General features: G+C 46.3%; 1 protein-coding gene across 1 annotated transcript; it reads right to left on the bottom strand.

Moving 5' to 3' along the window:
• Nucleotides 1-486: 486 nt before the first annotated feature.
• Nucleotides 487-2,604, bottom strand: LOC147732645 (uncharacterized). The gene is made up of 2 exons (XM_086958838.1): nucleotides 1,986-2,604; nucleotides 487-1,710 (listed from the first exon to the last, which is right to left on the bottom strand). Exons 1-2 carry the CDS (start codon nucleotides 2,404-2,406, stop codon nucleotides 692-694), a joined length of 1,440 nt encoding a protein of 479 aa, XP_086814964.1. The 5' UTR covers nucleotides 2,407-2,604; the 3' UTR covers nucleotides 487-691.
• Nucleotides 2,605-8,712: the final 6,108 nt, after the last annotated feature.

Below are 8,712 nucleotides of genomic sequence, written 5' to 3'. Positions count from 1 at the left end.
ATATTCCAACAGAGCGGCATATATGCACGGCTGATGGCTGGCGATTTTGGAGAAGGATACCTCCTAGGTGAGCCACATCATCAGACCCCCATAACACATAGTAGGTAGGTGTAATACATGTATGCATGTGTCTAATGTGACCCCTTTCTCTTCCAGGCGACAGTGCATATGCCCTCCGCTCATTCATACTCACCCCCTACCTCAACCCCTCCACACCCAGCCAAAGGAGGTATAACCGGGCCCACATACGCACCAGGAATGTTGTGGAACGGACCTTTGGCATCTGGAAAAGTAGATTCAGATGCCTGCACAAGAGTGGAGGTGCAAGGCAGTATACCCCCATCACCTGCTGCAAGATCATAGCTGTATGTGCAATGTTACACAACCTTGCGGTCAAGAAGGGCACTGAGGTGGAGTTGTCTGACTACGAGGACTATGACGACGACGAAGCTGTGCCACTGACACAGCCAGCTGGGGTGTGTACGCCATGTGATGGCAGATACAGACGTGAGGAGATCACTGAGAACTATTTCTGACTGAGTACAGATGCAAAGACAGCTAAATGTTGCTTGGAAAATAAAATTTTTAATAGTGATGCACCACAGTTACATCACTGAAGTGCATTAAAAAATGGAGTCTGTCAAAACAAATAAAGTCCAGGGTCCTGGTATGATCATCCCCCCTTGCCAGCCTATTTTTTGGCCCGCTTTCCAGACCCACTGGGGTGTCCCCCGGCCCCCTCCGAATGGCCTGCAGCATCAGCGGATCGCCTGGTGCTCCTCCTTGGCTCTGATGCAGCGCTGGCCGGGCTGCTGCGGCTGCTGCTGTCTCCAGCATCACCCAGGTCCAGGGCAGGATTGGAGGCGGCGTTTGAAATTAACATGGCCTCCATGGCCGTGGTGATTCTGGCCATCCCCCTGGTCAGCTCAGCCGTTTGCTGACTCTGCACCGACTCCTGATTTGCGCTTCGGATGCACAGCTGGGCGGTCGCCGATGCAAGGCGGGCCATGGCCCGGTTGAGCACCCGGGCATCCCTCCTGCGCGCAACCTCATGCTCCTCCTGCCTGGCAGAGGAGTGGGTGATGGCAGTGGTCAGCCTGCCCAACCCTGCTGCCACCTCCTTGTTGCTGTCCACAACAGCCTGGAACCCCTTCACCAACTCCCCCATCTGCAGGTTGTGCTGCAGGAGCTGGCGTTGGCAGGCCATGGTGGATCTGGCCTGTTGGCGCTGGATTTTGACCATCTGGCCCTCCAGGCCCAGGAACACACTGCCCTCCCGTGCTGGTGCAGCAGTGGTGGTGGTGGTGGTGGTGGCACGGCGTCTGGCACTGCTGCCTCCGGCCTGCTGAGTGGGCTGGGGTGCCACTGGTGGTGGTGTGGTGCTGGCCGGTCCCGGTGCCCCTGCTCCCAGGACAGGTAGGACGGGTGGCAAGGCCACGGTTGTGGCAGGAGCTGTTGTCGGCGGAATGGTCTGCCTTGTTGGGGAGTTGCATGGTGAAAATTGCAAGGGGGGTGAGCTGGGCAGTACTGGGGAGTGCACTGCCTGGAAATCAATCACCAGGACTCCCTCCATTCCAAGCCCTGTGGTGTCTCCTTCCTCATCCTCATCCTCCTCCTCCTGGCCAGGCTGGCTGGTGCTGGGCCCTGCCACTGCAGTAGTAGATGTCGAGGCTCCCTCTGCTGCCACAGTGGTGCTGCCTGATGGTGCCCCTAGGTACAAAGAAGCATTTGTAAACTGAGTGCCGATGTATTACAGGCAGTACAATTATGGCATTCCACATGTCCTTGCATCTCCTTACACCGTGTCACACTGTTTCCTGTCTTGTGATTCTGCACTGACATATCTGGCTAACTTCTGCTGACTACATGTACCATGATGCTTGTCTCTTGTATGTTGGTGGCAGTACAGTGCTGGTGTTTGCCTATGCATTGTGTCTAATGGGGAGGTGTCTGGTAGGGTGTGTCATGATGCGCATGCTTCTTACCTGTAGCTGTGGCCATCGCAGTGCTGTCCAGGGTCCCGATCCCTACGATGCTCGCCCTCTCGATGGTGCTGGAGACAATTTCCTCCAGCTCGGTGAGGGGTGGCGCCGGGTTCTGGCCTCCTCCGGTGTGTCCAGCCTGCCTCTGGATTTCGGCCAGCTTCCTCTTCGTGAGGCTGCGGAGGTCGTAGAACCTTTTCTTTAGTTCCTCAATGGACCTGGGGGTGACTCCAGCAGCATTGACCTTCTGTGCGATGTCGGTCCACAATCTCCTCTTCGTGCTGTCTGGCACGTTGAGGGACAGCCTGCCAAAGAGCTGGCGGTGCACCCTCACCACCTCCTCAACCAGCACCTGCAGTTCTGTGGTGGTGAATTTGGGCTTCCTCTTTTGGGAGGACTTCTGGCTTCCTGCCTGATCTGCCATTCTGCTGTTGTTCAGTCTGCAACCTCCTTCTCCCACTGCTGCTAACTGTGTGTTGGGCTCAGGCAGGCTTTCCAGTAACTTCTAGAAACTTCTTAATTGTCTGCACCTGCCAGGGTTGCCACTCCCTGTTTGGGTGGGGGAGGGGGAGCCACCTCATTGGCTGAATCGCCTATTGCCGAATCGGCTTTTACCGATTCGGTATTAGCCGAATCGGTAAAATCCGATTCGGTATTATCCGATTCGGTAAAAGCCGAATCGGTTCATGCAATGCATTCCTATGGGCTTTTTCGCCATGGGTCTATGATTGCCGAATCGGTTTTTACCGATTCGGCTTTTACCGATTCGGTATTCGCCGATTCGGAACTATCCGATTCGATGAGAGCCGATTCGGTGTTTTCCGATTCGTTGTTGGCCAAATCGGTAACTTCCGATTCGGAACGAGCTGAATCGGAACGTACCGATTCTCATTACCGATGCCGACCGATTCGGTTTTCATTCGGAATTTTTTTCCTACATATCGTTTTCCGATTTCAGAATACCGATTCGGCCCGCCTCGGTATTTTGAAATCGGAAAATCGCGTTTACCTACATCGGGCCCTTTGTGCTTTTATCATCACTGTGTCATTGTACCTGATATCCTTACAGGACCCCATAGTTGCCTAGGAATTGTTATTTGGATACATAAAGTAGGTGCCTCCAGATGGAAGTATTTTCATCTCTTTTCCGGCAAGCTTTGACCTTTTAACAAGCATTTCGCTCACAGCTGAGGTATCCGTAACAGTTGCTTAATTGCTGCCCGCGTGCTGAGGGAGCCATTTCTATTGCGTGTTGCACTTCCACTGACAGCACAGATTTACGGACGACAATGAAATACACCAGAGTGAGACGGAGTTTAAAGTTAAGTTCTGATTTATCGCCTCACTTCGACGCGCAATGCCCCCTCTCTGAACCCTGCGTTATATTAGAACAGGGTTAACCCAATGTAGTCAGAGGAACCTCAGTAGATAATTGTTACAAATAAGGGGGTCCCAGACTGGAGGAGGAAGAATTGAAGGGATAAAAATAAGATAAGGTACAGAAACAGATCAACAGTACAATGTTTTTATTCACACAGTACTACAAACCTTATTAGTGGTTATACGTTATACATCCTAAGATTTATAAGAGTAAATATGCCCACAGGTGAAAGGAGGGAAGGGAGGGGAAGGGTAGTGTTGTGAACGGGTTTCGTGAGGCAAATCAAGGATACAAATTTAATTCGAGAGACAAATAAATCAAAATCTCTTAGTTAGTAGGTGCAATTTTATGGCTATTGCCTTATTATGGGGCCACATTAGCCTTCAAAGATCAAACACATATCCAAAAAACCAGGCTTCCAATACAGCCGTACAAATCCTGCTAGCTGTAGAAGCTGGTATCAAAGGTGTAGCCAGTCTCGTGAGGGAAATCAAGGATACAAATTTCATTCAAGAGACAAATAAATCAAAATCTCTTAGTTAGTAGGTGCAATTTTATGGCTATTCCCTTATTATGGGGCCAAATTAGCCTTCAAAGATCCAACACATTTAAAAAAAAAAAAGGCTTCCAATACAGCCGTACAAATCCTGCTAGCGGTAGAAGCTGGTATCAAAGGTGTAGCCAGTCTACGTTTCGACCCTAGTTCATGTAGGGGTAATTTCCCTTACGATGCGGGTCTTCGTCAGGACAAAAGGAGAGGAGGGGGTTGAAAGTGGGCAAACCTCCTACGGGAAATAGAGAAACAGCTATTTATTTAGGGTCTCAAAAAAAGATCCCTGATATATCATCGCGGGTTGAAAAAACATTGAAAACACATTTAAAAACTCACATATATATACAAAGAGGACTACGAACATGATCAATCTCACATTGCTTAGTAACCCAAATGGGTCTTCACATCACTATAAACAGCAGTTTGTTCACCAGATATAGATACGTGCTTTCCTTGAACATCGGACATTGTGTCAGAGAGTCCTATATATTTGACCGTGACAAATCAAAAAACTGACAACACTATCATCTAGTACAGCCACAAAAAAGGAGATGGATTACCTCGTGATTTAGGAGGGGATGTATCAATCCCAAACAGTCCACAAAAAGAATGTGTCCACTCGTTACTGTAAATGGAAAAGTACCCAAAAGGTCCCTTAAGAAACATTTTCACCAATAGACAGGGTCAGTATTGTCAATCCATGCACTCAAAAGCTCACCTCTCCGTGTGGTATGGTTATAAGAACACGGTAAAAAAAGAGAAGAACTCTTGTTAATGGCCAAGAGGGCAATCAGCTACGCTCGGGGTCAGTTTCTAAAAAAACAAAAAGAATGACAACAAAGGACCCATTAATGACCCGCTCGTTATTAAGAAGCGTATTGTGAGAGCGGAATATCCATTGGGGTTAACACTCACCTAATTGTTTAGATCAATCAACGCGGCAGGGCTCCATGGTCTAAAAGCTAAATCTTGCGCAAAAAAACAGTCGTCTCTGCTGATCGTCGTCGTTGGGGGCCGGTATCTAAACAAACAGAACCCAATTACTATGGTCCGCTAGTTAGTTATCGGAAACCATCAGCGCTAGATAGATATAAATAAACTCACCATCTAACGCATGAGTCGGAAGACAAAAACAGACCAGCGTGGAGGCTCGGTCACTTAGCAATCTTAGTTTTGGGAGAAAACGCGAGGCTCCCGTAGCTAAGAGACAAGAGGTCAAGAGGGCGTGGCAACAAAGAACGCCTACCGAAAAAAGACTGATTGTGTTAAAGCACTGGTCGGGCAGAAAACAGACTCCGCTAAAGTGACGAACATTGCCGAGATTGCTGCTAGACTGGTGATTATTTCTGAGAGTTTCTATTGTATCTGGGCTGGGAGCGTTAATACTGGTTCTCCAAAAATTGGAGAAAGGTACAAGTTAAGGACTGCTAAATACAAGTGTATAACACATTGAGAACAGAAAGCAATCATTTATATTGGTAAACCACACCTAAAATTGTGAGGATTGTGAAAAACCACTGATTCGCACATCATGAACGCACAGTGCACATACCACACAGGGGAGTGAGTGAAACTGTGCTAACATGAAAAGATTTTTTTTAAAAGGATATGCATTAAAGGTGTATAGTCAAAGCATACATGATATCACACTCAATAGAGATGGGTGGGTCTGGAGAACGATAATATACATCCAAGGTATATAGTCAAAATACATATTGTATCACATTCATTTAAAAGAGTTACAGTCTTGGATGTGCACCAACCTAACAAGGTAGTGTAACACCCAGACTACGACTCAAACAATAGTCACACATTGAGCGATCGAACTATGCGCGTACCTGCCAATCATGGTAGTAAAGGCGCACACACCTTATGAGTGATTAGAGAATGAAGTGATGTAGTGACAGATGCCATAGATAGAATACAGGAAGTTCTGGTAACCCGGCTATAGATTAGCCAACTGTGCGAAACTACTCTCTGATTCATTAAGGCCATTCTGTACAGAATCAAAGAAGGTTATCCATTTAAGTTCTCTCATATTTAGAATAGGGGCTATGTTACCTCCCCTAGGGCCAAGCATCACATGTTCTAGCGCGATCCATTGGAGACTTTCTGGGGAATGGATCTCCTTTAAACAGTGCTCAACCAGGGGTGCTCCAGTCACTGTAGTGTAGTTCCTATTTTCCCAATAGGCCCTGCGCATTGGAATAACATAAACAGTAGTATCGACGTAGAAGTGCGGATCTTCCAGGCCTCTACTGACTATGCTAAACTTAATTGGGTTTGTTACCAACTAGCTCAGAGGTCACTGGAAACTTTCTTGACTGAATAGGAAGTGATCAGCTTCCCTGGCACAGCCAAGAAGGGATTCAGTTTTCCAACAACCGTGCAACATGACAACTTTGCTCCTCAGATAAGAGTCAATCTCTAGGGTCGTGGGAAACAATAGACAGTTATTTTACTCAGTCAGTTATTGTGCAGATTACTTTCACAATATGCAGAGAATAGAGAGACGGGCGTTTTCAATAAAGGGTAACATTTATTGAGCAGTCTTTCTTCTCGTACAAGAGAAATGAATTGCCACAATTGCAAGACTTGTTATTATAAAAAGTACGTACAGTAAGATGAGTATTGCGAAATAATACGGTAAAAGCATTGATATGGTTTCTTAGCCATACAATGGTTTAAAATGAATAAAACATATATACATTCATATATACATTAGGCTAAAATACTCAACTGGTGCTTCTAACTACGCCTACCCCAGTGTACCTGACCTAAGCCTAATACTTGGGAGGGAGTAAGTAAGTAGCATTAAGTTAAGTTGGTTTTGCCAAGGTTTGCTTCAAGAATTCTCTCTAAGGGTGTAGTCAACACCATACCTCTGGGATAGAATGCTGGAGGTCTGGTATCTCCTTCAGGGAACTCGATATCCCAGTCACTCGCAAGAGTAGGCTGGGAACGCCGGAGCTGGATTTTCTCGGCAGGAGAAAAGACAGCGTCTTTCTCAGCGCGTCGAGGAAGAGGAGGGGCAGCGGCCGCGGGCAGCTTGCATCTGCTGGGCTCTTGCAGGGGGACGGCTGTTCAGCTCCTGTGTTCACCACACCATCGTTCGCTCGTTAGCAGTGATAGCAGAAGCGATAATAGCTTCAGCAGCTTCAGTATCAGCGAGACAGCGTTTGCTTAAGGCAACGTTGGTAATATTTATACCTGAAAGGTGCCTTGTTTGACGTAAGTTTTTGGACATAAGACGTCAATAAAGATGTCACTAGGAAGTGATCGTCTATCAGTGCTCATTAGAGTTCTATTACTAATCAAAACATAGCAAGCGGGGCTTTCCCAGGTTGCTGAGTTTTTATCTTGTTGAAGAACTCGGAGTGTTAATCTAGGAATCTTAGATAGTAACTTCTGCTATGTCATTGCACTAATTAGCTGCAAAGGAAGTGGCAGAGGAAGCGATTCTGAAATGTGGCTCTGTTCGTGTGAGGCCAGAGACGAGTTTCTGAATATTGCATTTGATCGGTTATGCCAATATAGGGGTACAAAGGGATTATAGCCGTATAGGGGCATAAGGTCACAGTATCGATCAGGGTCCTAGATTAGAACGCAACACCCACTCCACGAATTCCTGTCCATCAAATTACTAAAACTAGAGCAATAAGATGCATGTGTAACATTGCCCACCCCAAAATACATATATGCATTTGAAATAGGTGTATTTGTAATACGTGAAAATATAGGTACGGTACGTTTTTGAAGCATAGAAATCATTCAAAATTATAGCATATGTAATCAATGAACGATTTTGCAAAAAGAATTACACATGAAATATCTCTGAATACAGAAAAGAAGGGCGAGATAATTTCATCACATATAAATGCATTGCAGTAAAGTGTGCTAGAGGCTGGTGTAAAGTTACCATGTCTCTAGATTTATCTAAAAAATTGAAGTAAAAACTTCTGTTCTCTATGAATAGTTCTACTTTAAGCAAAGAATTTTCGTGCCAAAAAAAAAGTGAATATTAAAAAGTGTTCAATTCAAAAGAATTCTTGCTGAACGGGGAAAATAGAGTTCCAACGCTTTTAGCAGTTTTTGTTGTTCAAAACTGAAGGCCGAATTCAGAGTTCATGGGAACGCTGTGTGTCGGAATGCTTCTCTAAAGTTATTGTTTCTGTTCGGGTGAGAACATCGTATCAGACAGGCTTTCAAAGAATTGGTCTACAAAATCAGGTGACAGTTCGACCAAATTCGATAGTGCTGTAACTTGGCAGGTGTGAGAATGATTGCTGTCATCAAAGGCTGGATCAGCAATGTTCACAGAAGGTCGTACCTGGGTGATGTTGCTTTTGTCACTCGCTCCACTGTTACCACCTAGTCGTAGTACAGGAGTCTCAACGAATGCCGTCATCAGGATTGGTAGCCGCTGGGGACAACACAATGCGTGAGCCGTTATCGGACTGAGCAAAGTATCGATATCCATTGGTACTGCTGATGGAAGTGCAAGACAGGTGTCCAACACGCACTCATCTCCGCATAGCATACATCGTCGTACAGGTAAGATGCAGTTTTGCCATATAGGTCTGAATGAAAGGAACCAGGTCATGTTTAGATCTCTCAGCCTGGCCAATCCAAGGACTCTAGTTATTCTGTCCCGGTAGCGAATTTCTAGGATTGTTTCTTCCATCCTCGTAGGAGTCATGTCTGAGCTGTGGCTTGCCATATCGAAGCAGGAGGGTCAAAAATAAAATCCCTGCTACAAGTCCAAAAATGGGGTTTGCCTCCAAAGACTGAATGGA

This window comes from Lissotriton vulgaris, chromosome 2_1, assembly GCF_964263255.1.
Source record: "Lissotriton vulgaris chromosome 2_1, aLisVul1.2, whole genome shotgun sequence".
In the NCBI taxonomy this organism is placed as follows: Eukaryota; Metazoa; Chordata; class Amphibia; order Caudata; family Salamandridae; genus Lissotriton; species Lissotriton vulgaris.
This window is presented reverse-complemented; position numbering and strand designations above follow the sequence as displayed.

Bases quoted from the DNA above. Each gene is read 5' to 3' on its own strand.
- LOC147732645 (XM_086958838.1), bottom strand. From the start codon at position 2,406: ATGGCAGATCAGGCAGGAAGCCAGAAGTCCTCCCAAAAGAGGAAGCCC. The intron at 1,711-1,985 runs GTAAGAAGCATG...CTTTGTACCTAG, and splicing joins TGCGATGGCCACAGCTACAG to GGGCACCATCAGGCAGCACC.